This window comes from Anomaloglossus baeobatrachus, chromosome 12 (assembly GCF_048569485.1).
Source record: "Anomaloglossus baeobatrachus isolate aAnoBae1 chromosome 12, aAnoBae1.hap1, whole genome shotgun sequence".
NCBI classification, from domain to species: Eukaryota; Metazoa; Chordata; class Amphibia; order Anura; family Aromobatidae; genus Anomaloglossus; species Anomaloglossus baeobatrachus.
In genome coordinates this window covers 59,130,270-59,153,152 of record NC_134364.1, presented here as the reverse complement: position 1 = coordinate 59,153,152, position 22,883 = coordinate 59,130,270, and the positions used below count along the sequence as shown (strand labels likewise).

General features: G+C 44.4%; 1 protein-coding gene across 6 annotated transcripts in view; it reads left to right on the top strand.

Moving 5' to 3' along the window:
- CEP170B (centrosomal protein 170B) overlaps positions 1 to 22,883 on the top strand; it is a 130,932-nt gene that overhangs the window by 53,564 nt on the left and 54,485 nt on the right. For all 6 annotated transcript variants that reach the window (XM_075330175.1, XM_075330174.1, XM_075330172.1 and 3 more), the window contains exons 3-6: positions 9,421 to 9,510; positions 15,548 to 15,628; positions 17,182 to 17,238; positions 20,005 to 20,146. In XM_075330175.1, coding sequence (XP_075186290.1) covers positions 9,421 to 9,510; positions 15,548 to 15,628; positions 17,182 to 17,238; positions 20,005 to 20,146 — 370 coding nt within the window. The remainder of the gene's footprint in view (positions 1 to 9,420; positions 9,511 to 15,547; positions 15,629 to 17,181; positions 17,239 to 20,004; positions 20,147 to 22,883) is intronic.

Below are 22,883 nucleotides of genomic sequence, written 5' to 3'. Positions count from 1 at the left end.
GAAGGAACTAAGAATATCCTCAGCACCAGTCCAAAGGAAGGAAGGGAATACTGATAATCAACAGCTGGGTGGAAGTTGAGCTCCTGCTGGGTCCAAAAGGGAGAGAGAGAAACTCAGCAGGAAAGCTACCTATACCAATGAATACTGACAACAGGAACAATGGAAAGTCAGGGAGCATTCTGTGCTGACAGATGCTGTGACCCTCTGTGGCCAGAAACCACATGACACATCTGTCACACGTGACGCACCCATGACAATATGATAGTTAGCGTTAAAGCAAAAAACTATAGGTAGTTAGGAAAAATGGCAGCCGAGCTACCCACTCACATGTAATGCTTGGAGGGAGAAAATGGCTCCATGCCAATATGTCAGATAAGTAGGGGACACTCAGTTGTTGGGGGCTATAGATATATAGATTTTTTTTATTTTTTTTTTTGGTCTATCCCATGTGCAGTATTACAGGCCATAGATTTATTAGCGGAGTTAATGACTAAGTACACTGACTAGTTATTATCAGTAAATTGCTTCAATCATTAACTCAGTACAAACAATAATTTCCTCATTATTCTCCTCTTGGTAAGGCAGACGTACATACAATATGTGAAGACTAATTAGACTGGTTAAATTAGTATTTATCATCATAAGGGATGTAACCAGTTCAGTGGGTCTTTTACAGCATAGAGGACTTGCCTTCTTTGACAAGATTGTGTAGTCAAAGGACACCCGTCGCCATATTCATGCGGCCCAAACCACAGGATCTGGTTATACTCTGAAACACTATGGTGTATAGATAGCTTGTCCCATTGCTGGGCTAGGTCTCTCGCTACAGGAGAGTCCTGTCAATCACCTCTAGTAGCAGTGGGAGGAGCCGGCCTAAGGCGGAGCCAGACTAGGCTCTTCTCCTGCTATAGTCCCCTGCTGGATCTTCTCACTATATCTTCTTTGAAATTAATTTCCAAAAGTCCCTACATGGTTATGGGCCTCATGATACGAACTAACCGTATCATATAAGCCTACCATGCTGTTAGTTCTAGACCAGACCTCCAGTAGGCCAATAGAGTATTTAAATATTTGCTTTTCTAAACCAGACATCCCCTTTTAAGTAATACACCGACGAGCAAAAGGGTAATAATGTTTTGAACTCTTGATTTTCTGTTTCCATACTTCACCATCCACTACAACTTCAAGCGTAAAGCTACCTTCATTTTATAGAGAGGAGAAAAAATTGATTCAGCTCACCCATATGTTGTCCTCCAGGTTTGGATGGATGCCCGTAGTCCAATGGACAGGTAGGTCTGTGATCCAGGGTAATAATAAGAAAAGGAGAAGGTAGGACTCCGCAGCAATACCATATAGTAAAACTTGGAAACTTTATTTCATCCTTTTAAAATAGTCAAGGGTTTTCCCAAAAGAACGCCATGTGGATTGACGCGTTTCGGACAAGAAGGGGAAGTTAAAAGAAGTCCTTAATCATAAGCCTGATATGATTAAGGACTGCTTCTAACTTCCCCTTCTTCTCCACGTTCCCACTGTTGGTGTATACTGGTCGGCTCACTTGGATATGTATACAGCTTTTTCTTGAACTCACTCAAACACTTGTGTGTAGAATAGAAGTTTGGGGACTGTGGGGACAATCCAGCTCCCATACTTTCATTGTCAATGAACTATTTCTTCACCAATCTCGATGTATGCTTTGGGTCGTTCTCCTGCTGGAACACCATGTCATCCTTTTCATACCCATAGTACTCGAGTGTATGAAGTAACTCATCTTGTAGAATTCTAACCTATAACTCAGCATTGAGACCACCATCAATCCAGGCCAAGTATCCAGCTCCTTCGACTGTGAAACACCCCCACATCATCAGGCTTCTTCTACTGAACATAACACTTCCTTCAATTTCTCGATCCATTAGCTCCTTTTTCCCTTGTTTCTTCCAGACCCATTTGCACCCATCAGAGCCGTCAATTGACTTTTCTCATCTCTCCAAATCACCCGTTTCCAGTCTTCTATTGCCCACTTTTCATACTTTTTTCCAAACTCGAACCAACGCTCCTTATGATATTAAAGTCTAGGCTTCTTCACCTGTTTTTGAGCCACCATTCCAGACTTGCGTGTTATGCATTGCACGGTGTTTGCATGGACGTTTGTGATCTCACTATTATGAAGCAGACGAGCCATCTCCATTGCTGTGTTTGTAGCTCCAGAAATGATAGACCTTGTGATGAGCAGACTTGCTGACTCCGATATTTTGCCTGGACGTCACTTTTTGGCTTTTGAATGGGTGGACGGACTTAATTTCATATTCTTCAACTTGTCATGGCCTCACATGATGCAGTTTGGCAATTTTCTTGGCTAAAGCTGGCTTTACATGCAACGACATCGCTAACTAGATGTCGTTGGGGTCACGGAATTCGTGACGCACATCTGACCTCATTAGCGACGTAGTTGTGTGTGACACGTACGAGCGACCGCTAACGATGCAACATACTCACCAAATCGTTGATTGTTGACACGTCGTCCATTTCCAAATATCGTTGCTGGTGCTGGACGCAGGTTGTTCGTCGTTCCTGAGGCAGCACACATTGCTACGTGTGACACCCCGGGAACGACTAACAACACCGAACCTGCGTCCTCCGGCAACGAGGTGGGCGTGACTTTCATGCGGCTGCTCTCTGCCCCTCCTCTGCTATTGGACGCCTCCCGTGTGACATCGTTGTGACGCCGCACGAACTGCCCTCTTAGAAAAGAGGCGGTTCACCGGCCACAGCGACGTTGTTAGGAAGGTAAGTAGTGTGACGGGTCCTAGCGATATTGTGCGCCACGGGCAGCAATTTGCCCGGGACACACAAACAACGGGGGCGGGTGCTTTCACGAGCGACATCGCTAGTGATGTCGCTGTGTGTAAAGCAGCCTTAAGAGACCACTATCGATGAGCTGGATGATGCGGTTTCTCTTTTTTGGGGAAATCATCTTCATGGCTGTGCCTAGATTAGAACCAGTGACCTTTTCGCTTGGGAATCAACCTAATAACACACTGAGCTATTAGGGAATGTGAGAGCAGATTGTAATTTGTAGTATACAGGAATAGAGCGTTTTCAAACACCAGGAGCAAATCTGCATAACTAACCATATCCTAAATGGTTGCAGGTAAAATTTCTGTATGAGATGGCAAAGATGATTGTCTACAAACTGAAGGTAGTCTCACGCTCAAAGCTGTAGGGGATGGTGAGATATGGAACCTAAAAGACAAAAGTCCAAAACATCATTACCCTTTTGCTTGTCTGTGTATGACATTGTGGTGTTACATTTCCAGTTATCTCCACATATCCAGTTTGGTTAGTGTCTCTGGCATTACTCTCAGCATCAGATGTAGGAGGCTGAGTCACAGAAGTTTATTATAAGTCACACAGAAACCACCAAATTACATGGTAATAGCGTTGTGATGGCATTTTTTTGTGAGTTGGACTGCCCATAGACAGCTTGCTTAGTGCCTCTGTTGGATGATCAGATTTCCATGTATTAGCTTAACCGTCCTTTGTGACAAAGGCCAATGAGGTTATTCATTAACCATGGAGAGAACGTATACTGTGCTAAAAAATAAATAAAAATGATGACCACCTAAGATAATAACTTTATCTTGTTAGTTTAGTATGGATTATTATACCTCCTCCATCTCCTTTTTGAGTTCCTTTGAACACCATAAAATCCTGTGTTGTCAGAATTTTAATATTGGGCGCATTTAACAAAACTATCCTACTTGGCTTAACTATATAATTCATTTACTCGGTGTAAAAGCCGCTGTTCTCCTGATTCCGGCGCTGTTTTTCCTATGTTCCTGCGTTGCTCCTTTCCTGAGATATGGCCGTCTATTTCTTGTATGTAAATCTGGTCGTCTTAGCCAAGTGGGCGTGCTCAACTCTTCTTGTGGGTGTTTTATTTTAAGACCACGCCCAGTTGGCTGAAAGACTTAGATTTATATACAGGGGCCATATCTCAGGATTGGAGAGGCGCAGGAACAAAAGAAAAACCATGCCGGACTCAGGAGAACAACGGCGTTTACACCAGAACAAAAGAATTCCATATTTATGGCAAGAGACAGGTCGTTTTCAAAGATGAAATTTGGGATATTTTAATCCTTGCCTGTGAACAACCCCAAGTGTTCACCCTTAGGCATGATTCGCACAAACGCCATCCTTTTTGGGTCATCTTGTGGGTCTGTCCCTGGAAAACCAGGACTCTTGGCCGGAAAAAACGTCCTGTACGATCTATTGTTCTGTATTTCTAGGATTAAGGAGTTCATGTTTAAGAAAAAATGATCCCTTTCTAGTCTAGATTTACGCTTTTGACAACTTGCCCGAACAAAAGTGTGAAAATCTTCTTTAGCGACAGAGTTGGTGCAGACGTTTTAGTAGGATTGGGATTAAAACAAGCAATTGGATACCCTTAACCCTTTGATGCCCCGTTTCAATTTCTATCGCATTGTTTGCTGTATTGACCGAAAACCAGGGACCTTACTGTGACTGTCTGTAAATAATAGTGACTTATCTTTCACGGCCCCTTTAAATGAGCTCATGTTAATGATAGTATACAGCTGAATAATGATAATATTGCAGGATTTCGGCTATTGTACCAGCTTGCCGTTCCCCCTTCAGGCATAGCAATTATTGTAGTAATCCACGGGATAAATGACATCACCGCTGCCATTGTACCCTGCCCTTTGTATATGTTCCAGGACCGTAGAGCCGCCAGGTTCTTATTTGCTTTGTTGCCCTGACAAGGTCGGTGATGTCATCAGTACGAGTCTGTGTATAAACAAGAATGTGCAGCCAAGAGTACATACAGATTAACCACTGAATGCCGGCGACATGTCTGATCAGTCAGGGCCTGAGTGTAGCAATAAGCAGATAAAAGTAGCCATAGCGCTTAGCCTGCATAAACATTAGAGGGGACACAATCACTTTCCATTCTTATATATTCCTGGAAAGACCCTTTAAGTTGGTCCCTTACTATATATTCCTGGATTGATCCCTTAAGCCAGTCCCTTACTATGTATTCCTGGAAAGACCCTTTTAAGCTGGTCCCTTACTATGTATTCCTGAATTGACCCCTTAAGCCGGACCCTTATTATGTATTCCTGGAAAGACCCTTTAAGCCATTCCCTTACTGTGTATTCCTGGAAAGACCCTTTAAGCCGGTCCCTTAATATGTATTCCTGGAAAGACCATTTAAGCCGGTCCCTTTATTATATATTTCTGGAAAGACCCTTTAAGCCGGTCCCTTACTATGTATTCCTGGAAAGACCCTTTAAGCCATTCCCTTACTATGTATCCCTGGAAAGACCCTTTAAGCCGGTCCCTTAATATGTATTCCTGGAAAGACCATTTAAGCCTGTCCCTTACTATGTATTCCTGGAAAGACCCTTTAAGCCGGTCCCTTAATATGTATTCCTGGAAAGACCCATAAAGCTGGTCCCTTACTATGTATTCCTGGAAAGACCCTTTTAAGCCGGTCCCTTACTATGTATTCCTGGAAAGACCATTTAAGATGGTCCCTTTTATTATATATTTCTGGAAAGGCCCTTTAAGCCGGTCCCTTACTATGTATTCCTGGAAAGACCCTTTAAGCCGGTCCCTTTATTATATATTTCTGGAAAGACCCTTTAAGCCGGGCCCTTACTATGTATTCCTGGAAAGACCCTTAAAGCCAGTCCCTTACTATGTATTCCTGGAAAGACCCTTTAAGCCGGTCCCTTACTATGTATCCCTGGAAAGACCCTTTAAGCCGGTCCCTTTTATTATATATTTCTGGAAAGGCCCTTTAAGCCGGTCCCTTACTATGTATTCCTGGAAAGACCCTTTAAGCCGGGCCCTTACTATGTATTCCTGGAAAGACCCTTTAAGCCGGTCCCTTACTATGTATTCCTGGAAAGACCCTTTAAGCCGGTCCCTTTTATTATATATTTCTGGAAAGGCCCTTTAAGCCGGTCCCTTACTATGTATTCCTGGAAAGACCCTTTAAGCCGGTCCCTTTATTATATATTTCTGGAAAGACCCTTTAAGCCGGGCCCTTACTATGTATTCCTGGAAAGACCCTTAAAGCCAGTCCCTTACTATGTATTCCTGGAAAGACACTTTAAGCCGGGCCCTTACTATGTATTCCTGGAAAGACCCTTTAAGCCGGTCCCTTACTATGTATCCCTGGAAAGACCCTTTAAGCCGGTCCCTTACTATGTATCCCTGGAAAGACCCTTTAAGCCGGTCCCTTACTATGTATCCCTGGAAAGACCCTTTAAGCCGGTCCCTTACTATGTATCCCTGGAAAGACCCTTTAAGCTGGTCCCTTACTATGTATCCCTGGAAAGACCCTTTAAGCCGGTCCCTTACTATGTATCCCTGGAAAGACCCTTTAAGCCGGTCCCTTACTATGTATTCCTGGAAAGACCCTTTAATCCGGGCCCTTACTATGTATTCCTGGAAAGACCCTTTAAGCCGGTCCCTTACTATGTATTCCTGGAAAGACCCTTTAAGCCGGTCCCTTACTATCTGTATTATCTATAACCTAGCATATCTCGGTTCTATTCCAGAAGCTGTTTATATGTTAGAAGCTTGGCATGTCACCAGATTTCAGCGTGCGAGCTGCATATGGATCTGATGAGGCTGGTGTACTTCTCAAAATCCATGTCAGCATGGCCACATACTTACTAAAGAGGGTAACCGCACCCTGTGTGCACCAAGATACATGCACACCTTCACTATATGAAATGCAAACTGCATTACTGCCATATAGAGTATATGAATTAGTGCACAAATTGGCAATTCTTCTATGGCCCCAAGGTTGTATACTCCTTTGTGAAAGTTTCCCCGCTTAACCCTAATATTTGTCCAGCTAATGGTCATTTTTATTTCCAGAATTATGTAGCCACTCCAACAGATTTTTTTTTTCTTTTTTCAAAGTAAGTACACCAGTCACATCAGGTCTAAAATAAATGTAATAAAGTATACAGTTCGCATTGGAAAATTGTTGGTGACAAATTACCCTTTCAATGGGGGTTCTTCTTTTGTTGTCTAAAACTGTTGGCACCGATTGCACATTATGTAGGGACGCACGCGGTTGACAGTCGTTACGCTAGAGATGCATGAATACGCTTGCAGGAATAAAACAAAACGGATTCTCAGAATTGTTGTTTTATAGGAATTTAAAGCATGTACTAAGACCGTGATCTCCAGACGGCTGACAGTGATTATGACGCTCCATACACAAAGCAAAGTTTCACTTTTTTTTTTTTTTTTTTTTTACTTTTAAGAGCTTTAGAGGATATCCCACCAGATCTAAAGTGTCCAGAATTTAATCTCCCTTTATTCCCTGATTTAATCCAATTTTTAACATTTAAAAATTCACTATTCGGTTCCAATATGAATATCAGTAAGATCAGCACTCGCGTAGATTTCACGCATTTCGGGTTCCACTCTGAAGCTTTTCTCACAGCATTTATTTTTTGTATTTATTTTACTCACTTATATAGCGCTATTAATTCCACATCACTGTCCCCATTGAGGCTCACAATCTAAATAAAAACGGTCTGTCGGACATAGCCGATAAATGATTTAAATGGAGAGTTATGGGTGTATACAAGCTCATAATATTTAGGTGAACCTCACTAGTAAAGTTATCGATTCCAAGGTATTACCTCCAAATATCTACCCCCTCACCCCCTCAATCCAAGGCATTTATGTATTGAATACCATACCAAAGGGAGAACCGGCGACGGGACCAGAGACTTCAACCCCACAGGGCTCACACTACCGTCAGGCGGACAGAGGTGGACAAACCCCAGAACGGGGACCCACTTACCAGAGACAGGTGCAGGGGAAGAAGGTACCAGAGAACCAGACAGGCACTGGAACGAAGGGGACCTGGAGGCGAAACCAGCCGGCCTCGGGCAACCAGTTAACATCCCAAGTGAGTAAACCAGTTGCACTGAATACCTGTCTGGACTCCCTTTGTCCGACGCCCACCGCACCATACACCTGCTGGGGCAAAACCCTACTTGTGGAGGGACTACCATATTAGCTGCTAACATCACCAGCCCCAGTGGAGACATTCTGCAGCGGTGACTCCCTAAACTTAGCCGCAACACCGCAAGTGGCGTCACGAATAAACTTTATTCAACCATCCCCCTGTAAATATCCCCATTACAAAAAGGGCACAGGGCACGGAACCGGGAACGGCCACCATCGTGACATTCCCAAGACGTACACTGCCCGGGACCGAGTACCCCATATCCCTGGGTGCTACATGAGCACCGCCCCCACAGAACGTAAAAATAAAAACTAAATAAAAATGCCCATCTCTCTGGAGCTGTATGGTGGATTTTTAAGAAACAAAAAACTGCATACTCAGGGGAGTAGTGGGAAATAAGTAATTGCCTTTTTTTAATCTGGTCATGTGTGGTGTTGTGTGTTTTTTTTTTTTTTTTTACCTACCGTAGATCGTCTCTAGATTGTCTCTCTCTACAGCTTTCCCATGACCGGCTTTCTTCCTCTCAAGAATCCGTGCTCGTTGTATGACATAGTACTCTGTTCTCATAGTATAACCACCCGGAGCCTAAAAACTCCAGGAAAATATATGTACCTTTATTTACCTATTACAATAATTTGATATCAATGATTAGGGTTACCCAGATAACGAAAATTTGTGCATTGTAAGTATAGTACAGTTTTATCTTGTATTTGATCAAAGTAATAATGTAGTACAGAATATTGCGCTGTGCCATGTAATACCAGTGACAGCCTGTGAACACTGTGTGAAGCTGTTTCTTAGGAAACTTTTTATTTTTTTTTTTTTTTTTTTTTTTTTACAATGGTAGTGCGATAATCCTTTCTCTTGACTTTGGTCGGCTCCTTGATGGACACTTTGCTTGGCAAAAAGTGGAAAATGTGTCATTTGTTCTTCTGTGCCTTTTTTTTTTTTTTTAGAATAATCTGTTCTTAATTTATCATTTTAGTGCACATTGTAGCATGAACTTTTTGCGCAACAAGAAACCTCAGTTTGATTTTGTTAACATTAAGGTAGAATAGGCTCTAAAATGACCCCCCAAAAAGAACAAATTAGGCCCAGAAAATGGCCCAAATTCATGATAAATTTCCCCCATTGTCTAAAGCTCACCAGTGCACATTAATCCATCGTGGACTCGACTCTTTACACATGGTTGGTTCTGCAGTATGTGGTTAATCAACATTTTGTTTGGTGTTTACTCGTTCACTGGGAATAATGGGATTAAAAGTTCACTCCTGACATATTCCTTGGCTGCGGTATTGTGGATGAGATTCACTAGATGTGATGTTTTCCTACAAGTCCTAGATTTGAAGAATGTTCGATGTCTGCAGAGAATGAATTATAGATCTGTGTGTTCCTTTTAGTCCCGCAGTGTGGATAAACAGCACGCCGTCATCAACTACGACAGCGAGAAAGACGAGCATCGCGTGAAGGACCTCGGGAGCCTGAATGGGGTACGTACACCGTCGCATGCTAAATTTTTTAACACTTTGAACCAGATTATTTGTATCCTATCATATGAACCCATTCTTATACAGTATTGCTTTTTTTTTTTTAATATAAACCTAAATTTAGCCCACTGGAGACCCCCATATCCCTTCCCCTACAAATCTTCCCATAGATTACCCTTATTTTCTATTTTTGTTGTTGCTCTTGTAAGGGTCACTAACTCTTAAAACAAAAAAAAAAAACAATTTTGGATTTAAATGGTCCCTGTTAGACTTTATCTTAACTTATTGGGTCAAAATGGGTGCACAAGGTTAGACAAAAAACTATCTATGCCTTGTGTTTGTCTACAGCTGAGGTTTAATACCAATCAAAGTAAGGAGGACTCCGGCACAAAACGTCCATGCAGACAAAAATTTGTGAGGATTAAAAAAATAATCTTTAATTCCTAGTAGATAAAATACATGGTGAGGATAAGATTTCCTATGATTGACGCGTTTCAGACGCTGGGTCATAATCAGTCATTATAATGTATAACTAAAGACCCAGCGTCTGAAACGCGTCAATCATAGGAAATCTTATCCTCACCCTGTATTTTATCTACTAGGAATTAAAGATTATTTTTTAATCCTCACAAATTTCTGTCTGCATGGACTTTTTGTGCCGGAGTCCTCCTCACGTAGATTGTCTACAGCTTCCCTTGTCTACTGAGCACCGTCCTGGAGCTTCTTTCTATCCAGCTGAATCTGATAAATGAAAAAGCAGCCATGTTTTTGTAATCCTGTACAATCCAATTAACCAGTACAGTGTAGCACAGATTAGCACAAGGAAACTGGACCAATTTGCAATGTAAATGGATCAGTCATTAGGGTCATGATGCAAGGGCAACATGAGCTAAAGCCTGGGTGTGTGATTGCGGCTAAGTATGCTTTCTTCTCCTCTGCCCTCAGAGGAAGCACTGTGGAAGAGAAGCGCAATAGGGTCTTACCCCAGAAATATGGGGGGGAAAAGAACACGGAGGGTGGACTTACTCACCTATAGGGGTTGTGAGAGTCACAACGCCTATAACAGCATGTTAAGAATCCAAGCCACGGCAGCGGACCCAAAATTGGCAGATAACAGAGAGTGGTAGATAGGGATGTCAAACCGCGCCACTGACTCAGCCGATCCAGGAGATTATGGATTGATGTTGCTTTTATTCATTACACAGATCAAGTCAACGCGTTTCGGGGGTCGCAGCCCCCTTCATCAGGACAGACTGGCAAGCAAAACAAATCTCACTGCGACCCCCGAAACGCGTTGACTTGATCTGTGTAATGAATAAAAGCAACATCAATCCATAATCTCCTGGATCGGCTGAGTCAGTGGCGCGGTTTGACATCCCTATCTACCACTCTCTGTTATTCTCCTCTGCCCTGGCATTTCATAGCTTGGAAAGATGGTCAGGGACTATAGGGATAAACCTGACTAGTCCGGTGCGGTGTCCGACACCACTCCAGTTTATTGCCAGGTCTTTCCTATGTGTGAACATATTGAAAGACCTATCTGTTACCTGAAGTAGTGGAGGGAGAAGCCGGCTGGGGTTGGCATCACATTAAGAAAATCTTTCCCTATAGTCTACAGCCAGGTTTTCAAACTAGGAAGAGACCTGTGTAGTCCGGTGCGCTTCCCCCAACCGGATTTTCCCCACAGCAGTCAAGTTGATTGACAGTTGGTATCGCTATACCAACTGAAGCGGGGAGGAAGAAGCTGGACGGGGACCACACCGGACAGGTCAGGTCTCTCCCTGTAGCCCACACCCAGCCCTTCCAACTACGTTTACTTGCAAATTCTGGAGCATTTTAGTGTAAAATAGTGATAAGCGGGCACTACCATGATCGGGTGCTCTATACTTGTAACTAGTGATGAGCGGGCACTGCTATGCTTGAGTGCTCTATACTTGTAACTAGTGATGAGCGGGCACTACCATGCTTGGGTGCTCTGTACTTGTAACTAGTGATGAGCGGGCACTACCATGCTCGGGTGCTCAGTACTTGTAACTAGTGATGAGTGGGCACTACCATGCTCGGGTGCTCAGTACTTGTAACTAGTGATGAGTGGGCACTACCATGCTTGGGTGCTCTGTACTTGTAACTAGTGATGAGCGGGCACTACCATGCTCGGGTGCTCAGTACTCGTAACTAGTGATGAGCGGGCACTACCATGCTTGGGTGATCAGTACTGGTAACTAGTGATGAGCGGGCACTACCATGCTCTGGTGCTCAGTACTGGTAACTAGTGATGAGCGGGCACTACCATGCTCGGATGCTCAGTACTCGTAACTAGTGATGAGCGGGCACTACCATGCTTGGGTGATCAGTACTCGTAACTAGTGATGAGCGGGCACTACCATGCTTGGGTGATCAGTACTCGTAACTAGTGATGAGCGGGCACTACCATGCTTGGGTGATCAGTACTGGTATCTAGTGATGAGCGAGCACTACCATGCTTGGGTGTGCTGTACTCTTATCTAGCAGCTGGTTGCTCGGATGGACTCAATTCATGTACGGAGTATAATGAAAGTCAATGGGGAAGTTGAGAATTTTTCCAGAAGATCTTCCATTATAGTCCGTACATGAGTCAAGCCTGTCCGAGTGTCCAATTGCTGGTTAAGAGTACTGAGCACCTGAGCATAGTAGTGCCCGCTTATAACTAATTACAAATACTGCACACCAGAGCATGGTAGTGCCCGCTTATAACTAATTACAAATACTGCACACCAGAGCATAGTAGTGCCCGCTCATCACTAGTTACAAGTACAGAGCACCCGAGCATGGTAGTGCCTGCTCATCACTAGTTACGAGTACTGAGCACCCGAGCATGGTAGTGCCTGCTCATCACTAGTTACGAGTACAGAGCACCCGAGCATAGTAGTGCCCGCTCATCACTAGTTACGAGTACAGAGCACCCGAGCATAGTAGTGCCCGCTCATCACTAGTTACGAGTACAGAGCACCCGAGCATGGTAGTGTCCGCTCATCACTAGTTACGAGTACTGAGCACCCGAGCATGGTAGTGCCCGCTCATCACTAGTTACGAGTACTGAGCACCTGAGCATAGTAGTGCTCGCTCATCACTAGTTACGAGTACTGAGCACCCGAGCATGGTAGTGCCCGCTCATCACTAGTTACGAATACAGAGCACCCGAGCATGGTAGTGTCCGCTCATCACTAGTTACGAGTACTGAGCACCCGAGCATGGTAGTGCCCGCTCATCACTAGTTACGAGTACAGAGCACCCGAGCATGGTAGTGCCCGCTCATCACTAGTTACGAGTACTGAGCATAGTAGTGCTCGCTCATCACTAGTTACGAGTACTGAGCACCCGAGCATGGTAGTGCCCGCTCATCACTAGTTACGAATACAGAGCACCCGAGCATGGTAGTGTCCGCTCATCACTAGTTACGAGTACAGAGCATGGTAGTGCCCGCTCATCACTAGTTACGAGTACTGAGCACCTGAGCATGGTAGTGCCCGCTCATCACTAGTTACGAGTACAGAGCACCTGAGCATGGTAGTGCCCGCTCATCACTAGTTACGAGTACAGAGCACCTGAGCATGGTAGTGCCTGCTAATCACTAGTTACGAGTACAGAGCACCTGAGCATGGTAGTGCCCGCTCATCACTAGTTACTAGTACTGAGCATGGTAGTGCCCGCTCATCACTAGTTACTAGTACTGAGCACCTGAGCATGGTAGTGCCCGCTCATCACTAGTTACTAGTACCGAGCACCCGAGCATGGTAGTGCCCGCTCATCACTAGTTACTAGTACCGAGCACCCGAGCATGGTAGTGCCCGCTCATCACTAGTTACGAGTACCGAGCACCCGAGCATGGTAGTGCCCGCTCATCACTAGTTACTAGTACCGAGCACCCGAGCATGGTAGTGCCCGCTCATCACTAGTTACTAGTACCGAGCACCCGAGCATGGTAGTGCCTGCTCATCACTAGTTACTAGTACCGAGCACCCGAGCATGGTAGTGCCCGCTCATCACTAGTTACTAGTACCGAGCACCCGAGCATGGTAGTGCCCGCTCATCACTAGTTACTAGTACCGAGCACCCGAGCATGGTAGTGCCTGCTCATCACTAGTTACTAGTACCGAGCACCCGAGCATTGTAGTGCCCGCTCATCACTAGTGTAAAACATACCTGGCTGCTGTCGCATTGTCGGGTTCTGACTTCTTCTTCTTCCTGTGGTTTGAGCAGCATAAATCTACTGATTAGTTCCCTTTTGTACAGAATGGTTTTGTCATATAAGAAAACAATCCAAGTAAAATGATATCCGGGCTTGGGGATCGGGTATAAATGTAGAAATCTGCAATGTTGTTGTGAATAAAAATAGTAGCCTTAATCTGCATCTTGTAATAGAAAAGTCCCAGCCGTTGTATTAATGTCCGGCCGGAGTTGTTAAAACTGCGGACAGCTGCATGAGGTGCGGACAGTCGCGGTCACAGCCTCTGCAGCGCTGGGTACTGATGATTTTAACCTTTTTCCACAGCAACCAATTTGTTTTTTTAAATAATGTAGTTGTTTTTTCCCCTTCCTCAAAGAGCTGTGAACTTTTTATTTTTCCTTCTGTCTCCCCGGACGAGGGCTTGCTTTTGCAGGACGAATTGTAGTTATGAATAATGCTAATAATTTTATTGTATAATGTACTGGAGTCGCACTCATCTGAGTGTCTGACTGCTCGTTCCGAGTACTGAGCACCCGAGCATGGTAGTGCCCGCTCATAATTAGTTACCAGTACAGAGCACCCGAGCATGGTAGTGCCCGCTCATCACTAGTTACCAGTACAGAGCACCCGAGCATGGTAGTGCCCGCTCATCACTAGTTACCAGTACAGAGCACCCGAACATGGTAGTGCCCACTCATCACTAGTTACCAGTACTGAGCACCTGAGCATGGTAGTGCCCGCTCATCACTAGTTACACGTACTGAGCACCTGAGCATGGTAGTGCCCGCTCATCACTAGTTACACGTACTGAGCACCTGAGCATGGTAGTGCCCGCTCATCACTAGTTACACGTACTGAGCACCTGAGCATGGTAGTGCCCGCTCATCACTAGTTACTAGTACTGAGCACCTGAGCATGGTAGCGCCCGCTCATCACTAGTTACGAGTACTGAGCACCCGAGCATGGTAGTGCCCGCTCATCACTAGTTACCAGTACAGAGCACCCGAACATGGTAGTGCCCGCTCATCACTAGTTACCAGTACTGAGCACCTGAGCATGGTAGTGCCCGCTCATCACTAGTTACGAGCACCTGAGCATGGTAGTGCCCGCTCATCACTAGTTACTAGTACTGAGCACCTGAGCATGGTAGTGCCCGCTCATCACTAGTTACGAGCACCTGAGCATGGTAGTGCCTGCTCATCACTAGTTACTAGTACTGAGCACCTGAGCATGGTAGGGCCCGCTCATCACTAGTTACAAGCACCTGAGCATGGTAGTGCCCGCTCATCACTAGTTACTAGTACTGAGCACCTGAGCATGGTAGTGCCCGCTCATCACTAGTTACCAGTACTGAGCACCTGAGCATGGTAGTGCCCGCTCATCACTAGTTACGGGTACTGAGCACCTGAGCATGGTAGTGCCCGCTCATCACTAGTTACGGGTACTGAGCACCTGAGCATGGTAGTGCCCGCTCTGCTTCAACTCTTCTAGTCTTCTCAATGATGAGCTCTCTATAATCCCACCTGCAACACTGACTGACAGCTTTCTGCCTCCACAAAAGAAAGCTGCCAGTGAATGGTGGCGATTGAGAATAGCCAAAGCTAACATGTGATGTCGGCACTAGAGACACCCAGAGCAGCAGCGGAGACTCCGCTGGACCCAGGAAGGGTGATTAAAGCACAGGACTTTTTTTAAATCTGCTTGAGGGACAGAGGTTTTCGTAAAACAGAAAATTCCTTTAAGTCTGGATAAGACAGATAACCCTGTGATTTGCTTTTTTTTAATTGCTACTAATTCTTTATTATTTAATGCATTTTTCCCTTCTCTTTACAGACATTTGTGAATGACGTGAGGATACCGGACCAGAAATACATAACCCTGAAACTCAATGATGTCATTCGCTTTGGCTACGATATCCTTTTGTAATTCTTGCAGTAACAGCTGGGTTTATGGCTCGGTTCTTTGTTGGCAGGCGGTTTGTGCAAGGTCACAGGAAAGCAGATTACAGACTGCAGCCACGTGAGGCAGGAGAATTTCTGAGAGCTTTTCTGCAGGAATGCATTAAGATCAGGACAACTTGCATTTCGTAAAAAGGGATTGTGCGTTGATGGCTCTTGAGTATCGATCTAATGCATATTGCAAATAATCTTGATGACTGGTGTGTGATCTGCAGCTCCTATGCGGCGGACTAATGTGCTATAGAGGAGGACAATACGACAGCTCCAATGGCGCATGAGAGGTAACATGACAGGTGCACTTTGTCTTGCAATATTGTAGGGGGGTCAAGACTATGCTACCACTCTTCAGAAGTAGCCGGCACACCCAGGATTTATTGTAAGGTAAACTAATGTTTTGTGTAGTTTGTAAATGGCCACCAGGTGGCAGTGTGGTAGTGATGGCTGTCCTGGCACTTGGGTAGGCAGAAAAAGGGTTAAGAGAAAGGAGGAGGATAGGATAAGGTGTATATTTATAGGACAGCATAAAGCAGGAGGGTAGGAGAGTTCCCAGGAGGAGATAGAAAGAAGAAGCCATTTTCTTTTACTGATTAGCAATCCTAAGGGTTACCCCTTTGATCCTGGACATGCGGGGTCCTGCTCCCCTAAAGAGGACTGTGGAACTGTGTTCCCAGAAGCGGGGTCTAGTCTGGTTAGTTTGGGATTCGTCTGTTCTTTCCTGGATTCGATACCCAAAGATATCCCGTGCAAGACCGAATGTCAGTGGGCCCTTAACAGAGAAGGGTAGGTCCTGGCCTAAAGCACGACCAGAGGAGTGTTGTTGCATATAGCCCTTCCAAAGTGCAAGCTAATCCCTGTGGGTGGGACGGATTGGCTTAAGGACTATTTGAATCAGTTCGTGCAGCGTGCCGTCAGAATGAAGAATGAGGGGCCTAGTGGTGTCCGATGGAGCCCAGGTGCCAGGAAAGTGGTCGGTCGTTAAATTATATGTGGAAGTGGAGTCTGGAGGGAACCCCATCGGGACCAGAAGCGGGGCCCATGTTATGTGAATGGAAAATGTTTCAGTATTGAAGTTCAGTAAAGATTGGATGTTTAAAGGCATTACACCAGCGTCTGCTTTATTAACCCTGAGAACGGATGGCCTGTGGCGGAAGCATCCTTGCACTGGGGTGGTAATTGGGAGGCAAGGGGCTACCGAGCTGCTGCACTGCGGCCTGGTATCCCCTGCACACACTACTGCCACTGCCTGCCCTGTCCCCCCTCACTATACTACCAGGCTTTGACGGCAGGTTCTTCCAGGTCTTGTAGACATTGATTTTCATCTATGCTCTGCATCTCACATTCCGCCCACTTGGATATGTGGAACTACTGCCTAGATTAGGGAAAGGAAGCTTGATGATCGTCAGGGTCTTCTTGCAGCGTTCCTGTTTGTATGTGGCTGGGGTGTTGGCCATTCTCCTTTAATGGGTGAGTCCTGGTGTTGACGGCTTTTCCTTAACTACCTGAATACATTTTAACATGTACGTGCTGGAACAGATTCAGCATAAGGTCCCAGAAGAGGCATTAAAGGTCGGTAATTGCATAATTTATCTCAGTACAAAAGAACTTAATTATGTCAACTGATTAGATTAGATTAGGATAGGAAAACTAGTGCTGAAATATGTAAATCTGGGAAATGATGAAACAAGTGCATAAAGCTATGGCCTCCATAAAAATGAGATAGCTGTTGATTGAGCCACTATCTTTCCCAACTCTTGTGTACACTGCAACATTTGGCTCCTCCAAGTCCTCCAGTGGTTCTTATGAGATCTGGTGGCAGATAATCTACTGGAGAAGAAAAGGATTGGCCATTGGAAAGGTAACATGGACAATCCTTCTGTTCTCCCACAATATCTTTTCATGGTAGAGTTGGGAGTCACTCATACACATTAGATTGTTGCTTGGTCCTGCCAATAACAGTGGGATTAGCTGGCTTTAGTCTAATGTGAATGGGGGGCCTTTAGGTTGGGTAAAGTACTGTTAACTAATGATGAGTGCGCACTAGCATGCTCGGGTGCTTGGTACTTAGAACTAGTGATGAGTGAGCACTACCATGTGCGGTACTCATAGCTAGTGATGAGCGGGCACTACTATGCTCGGTACTCATAGCTAGTGATGAGCGGGCACTACTATGCTCGGTACTCATAGCTAGTGATGAGCAGGCACTACCATGCTCAGTACTCTGTACTCATAATGAGCAACTGGCTGCTCTGATGAGTGCAACTAGAGTATCAAAATATAATGGAAATCCATGGCAACTCAAGTATTTTTCCACTAAATCTTCCAGAAAAATACTCAAATTCGCCATTGATTTCTATTATACTTGGGTACTCGAGTCTCACCCATCCGAGTATCTAACTGCTTATTATGAGTACCGAGCACGGTAGTGCTCGCTCATCACTAGTTACGAGTACCGAGCACCCGAGCATGGTAGTGCCCGCTCATCACTAGTTACGAGTACCGAGCACCCGAGCATGGTAGTGCCCGCTCATCACTAGTTACGAGTACCGAGCACCCGAGCATGGTAGTGCCCGCTCATCACTAGTTACGAGTACCGAGCACCCGAGCATGGTAGTGCCCGCTCATCACTAGTTACGAGTACCGAGCACCCGAGCATGGTAGTGCCCGCTCATCACTAGTTACGAGTACCGAGCACCCGAGCATGGTAGTGCCCGCTCATCACTACCGTAGTTACCAGTACAGAGCACCCGAGCATGGTAGTGCCCACTCATCACTAATTAAGATTACGGAGCACCCAAACATGGTAGTGCTCGCTCATCACTACTAACAACCAATAATACATTTTTCCTAAAGAATATATTCACTCATGATTGGAGTGGACCCATTGAAGTTCAAAATTAAGATTTGTTTGGGACCTGAACTTGACCTGAACCCTAATGGAAGTCACTGATTGTCAGTTCAGGTGTCCACCCACGTGAAGCCAGCCATAAACGGATCACTTCAGAGGTTCGAGGGTTTTTTTGGTGCACACTACATGCGATCATGCTGCTGTTACCCCCAGTTCGAGCCGTTCAAACACTGCAACCAACTCTCACTGGGCTGAGCACGGAGCGTACACGAGCACAACGATGCATGCGCGATCGGTTTGCTTACTGAAAGCACCCGAACTCAGAATCCAAACCGGTTCAAGTCTGTGTTTGGTATGAACACCAAACCTCGGGTTCACTCATCTCTACTCATGATCTTACAGACTGAATCAGAGAAGAAACATTTTTGAGGATCCATCCTTCATAGTCATATCTTCTGGTGGCCGGTCTATCCCAGTAGCGTTTGTGTTGACTTCTGATTTGAAAATGACTCTTATCCAAGTTTCTATGATTACAGTTGTTTTCTAGTAAAAGGATGTGTAGGATTAGAAAAATGTGGCTTCTTTTTTTGATAAAACAGCCCCATCCATGGATTGTGTCTGGTATGGAAGTTCCGTTCCATTGAAGCGTATGGGGCTGAGGTGCAGTACCACTCACAACCTGCAGACAGATGGGGCACTAATCCTAATCTAATCCAATTCAGCCCCTTTATTGTGCAACCATCTATAACCATAAAGTACCTTAATAATAAAAGTTTCTACATACGTATATTCTTCATCATACGTGAAGTGGTCATAGGGTGTCCTATAAAAGGAACAACTTATAATACTGCATAGTTAGTGTCATTCGTTGCGGTTACTACATGTAGTGGCTTAACTTCAGTTTTAGGTTGCGCAATCATGTAAAAAGCCCTTTACTAAGCATTGGTGGTCCGGATGAGCAGCACCCAAAATCCCACCATGTCTGTATGTTCCTGAACGCAAATGCTAATTGTATCCTCAACTTTTTTAGCGGTCGGAGTCTGATTCCTGGGACCTTGTCCTTTCACAATACAAACTACACCCGTTATTAAATACCGGTAGCTCCTAGTCCTGGTAAGGTTGGTGTACTTACTTTGAAAATCAATATCCAAATGTCTTTTATAATCCAAGGATACAATTAGTAAGTTCAGGAAGACGCAGATCAGTCTACATGGACCTACCGGTGGCACAATATGACCGGTAAATATTTACCGACAGGCGGTAGAAGTATACAATGCATATAAGCTGCCATGGTTGTTAGCAGTGCAAGTCCTGTTTACACGCTATGTAATTTTAACAGCGCTCGCTCGCGTAGCGTGAATTCAGCTTAAATCCTCAAGCCGTTTGTAACCATATTCTGGTATCCAAAAGCCAAAATTATACTGGTAGAAAATGCAGTTTCACAATTATTAATAGGGCATTCCACTATATTATATCTTTATCTCCAGCACGAAAAATACACCAGCCAGCTTCAGATGAGTTTAAAGACGGCAATTTCATCAAGACCAGAGCAAGTGAAGGAGCAACCACCGCATGTGGATTCAACGTCAGGAAAACAGGAAAAGGCTGACAAGAAAGCGGCATCGAGTGGTACGTCTTAGGTCTTAAGTGTTTGATTCTTTTGGATACTTGGAGCACGTAACGTCCATCATATACTACATATAGTTATCTGCATGGATAATGTCATCACAACCAACATTAATGGTGCGTTTACGACAATTTGGAACCAACGTTCCTCGACACACCCATTGTCCCATAATCAACCAGGCTGGTTTGTTGGGTTTAACATTTGTAAACAAGCTATTAGATGACATGCCAGTTGGTGATCATTTAAAGGGGTTGTCCACTACTATGATTCCACTTGTTTCCCCCAGTTGTAATAAAAAATCCCCCTGTACTCTCCTCCCGTTCTGGCGCTGTTCCACCGCTGTCGGTATTTGCGGTCGTGGCTCATGTAACATTGCGACATCACGCAAGCCCCACATACAATCACCGCCGGCTTCCCTCTACCCGCCCTCGGACCAAATGAGTTAATCAACTGGAAGTGACGCGACTGCCACTTCCTGTTGTTTGTTTATTTAGTCCGAAGGCGGGGAGACAGAAGCCGGTGGTGACTGGTCGCGGAGTTCACGTGACATTGTGACCCCTGAACCATGATTACCGACAGCGCTGTAACAGTGCTGTAATGGGAGGAGAGTACAAGATCTTTTATTTTAACTGGGGGAAACAAGTAGAGTCATATTGGGTTTTCATAATAGTGGAAAGCCCCTTAAAAGACTGTGGTCTGCATCCTTACTCACATGGGGCAGATGCCAAAAATACAGACCGAAAGGGCTTCCTTTTAGAGACCTTCTCTAGGTGAAGAGATTCATACTCTTCTTGTAGGGAGGGATCCTGTTGTACGTGGTCAAAGTTTCAGGATCTCGCCAAATGTTAGAAATTGTCCGTATGAGCCCAAATGAAGACCGTAAATAACAGCAGAGCAGGAATCTGGCTGTACGGACTTCATTGATGCCTTCTACAAAATCATAGAATGTTTTCTGATCCTGAAAGGCCTTGGACCAATTCTTAATTACTGGAGCAGTCATAATACTTTATAAACCTTTACTGTTCCTACCCCTAACTTTCATACCTTTTAAGATAAAGATCTGTCACCAGCTCAGAAGTGGCCAGTTTTGCTCTTATTTTATTCCTGCCATTCCCCTGCATATTTTTTTTTTTTAATTAAAATTGTTATATGGTTCCAGAGATATGGACCTTTTTTATTTACAGCTAATTTTAATGGGCTTTACCAAGTGAGCAAGGCACACAGACTAATAATGCAGTGCAGCCTGAAGACCCGCCCCTGAGGATCTCGTGAGCCACGCCTCTTTGCACAGCCCCATAAAAATTAGCACTAAATAAATAATCCCATATCTCGAGAATCATTAAGTGAATTTAGAAAAAAATAAACACAGGAGAGCAGAAGCGATAAAATCGGAGTGAAAAATGGCCACGTGTGACCAGCTGACAGGTCCTCTTTAAGCTGCAGACCCCATGATTGTTGCCGGTGCACTGAATTTTAACAGCCTGTAGGTTAAAGGGGGTTATGTTTTGACTGTCATTGCAGTTTAGCTTGGAGAAAATAAAGGTGAGCTGCAATACCACACACTTTCTATGATCAGTTGTGTCAGGTTTTTGTTGTTTTTTTTTGGGCGGGAGGGAGGAGGGGGCAGCCATGTTTTTCTAAGCTTATAAAACTTGTTTAAAAAAAATGAGATCACATCTACTGCTCTGTTAATGTAGATTCCGTCTGTTTTTTTTTTTTTTTTAGAGAAGTTTATGTTCTGTAAATTAATATTTCAGGGAATCCGTTGCATTCCTAAGATATTTTGATACAAGTATCTAATAGAGGAATTATACTAGATAATATATACTCAGTGTGATCTCCATGTGTCACGAGCCTTATCTGCATCTTACGAGCACAATGAAGGAATGGTGATGTTACAAATATACGGCTTCACCCGTTTTATTGTTACTATAATTGTGAAGTTTCGGCATTGTTACGGTATATTTTGGCATATTCTGGCAGGGGCATTACAATATGGAGCATTATTCAGTATGGGAATAATGGCCCTCTTTCCAGCATCTTGGTTGATCCAAGCGGGGCGTTTCGTGACTCCACCAGTGTAGTTCAACCTGAGCTAGAACACCCATTTTAGGATGGGTATTACATGAATACATCCCCCTTTTTTTGGAAAGGAATATGCCTAAATTTGCCAGGATTGTTTCTGCAAATTCTAGGTAGTCCTACACATTTTGGACAATTGGCAGCTATGCAATGAATTGTCTTGTTAGTTTTTTGAGCTGTGGCCACAGATGGAGATACGTATACAATCCTGGCCAAAAGTTTTGTCACTTTTGAAATTGTTCCAGATGATGAAATATTTCTCCCAGAAAATTATGGCAATTACACACGTTGTGTTATACATTTCTTTCCTTACTTTGTGTGTATTGGAGCAACACAAAAAAGTCAAAGTAAAAAAAGGCAAATTGGACCCAAATTCACACAAAACTCCGAAAATGGGCCAGACAAAATTGTTGGCACCCTCAACCCAATATTTAGCTGCACACTCTTTGGAGTAAATAACTGCAATCGCTTCCTATAACCGTCCACAAGCTTCATACTCCTCTCAATTGGAATGTTTTACTCCTTCTTTTGCAACTGATCAAGGTCTCTCGTATTTGAAGGCATCTTCTCCCAAAGGGGAGCTTTCTGCACAGGTGTCAATGGGATTTAGATCCGCACTTATTGATGCCACTTCAGAACTCTACAGCGCTTTGTTTC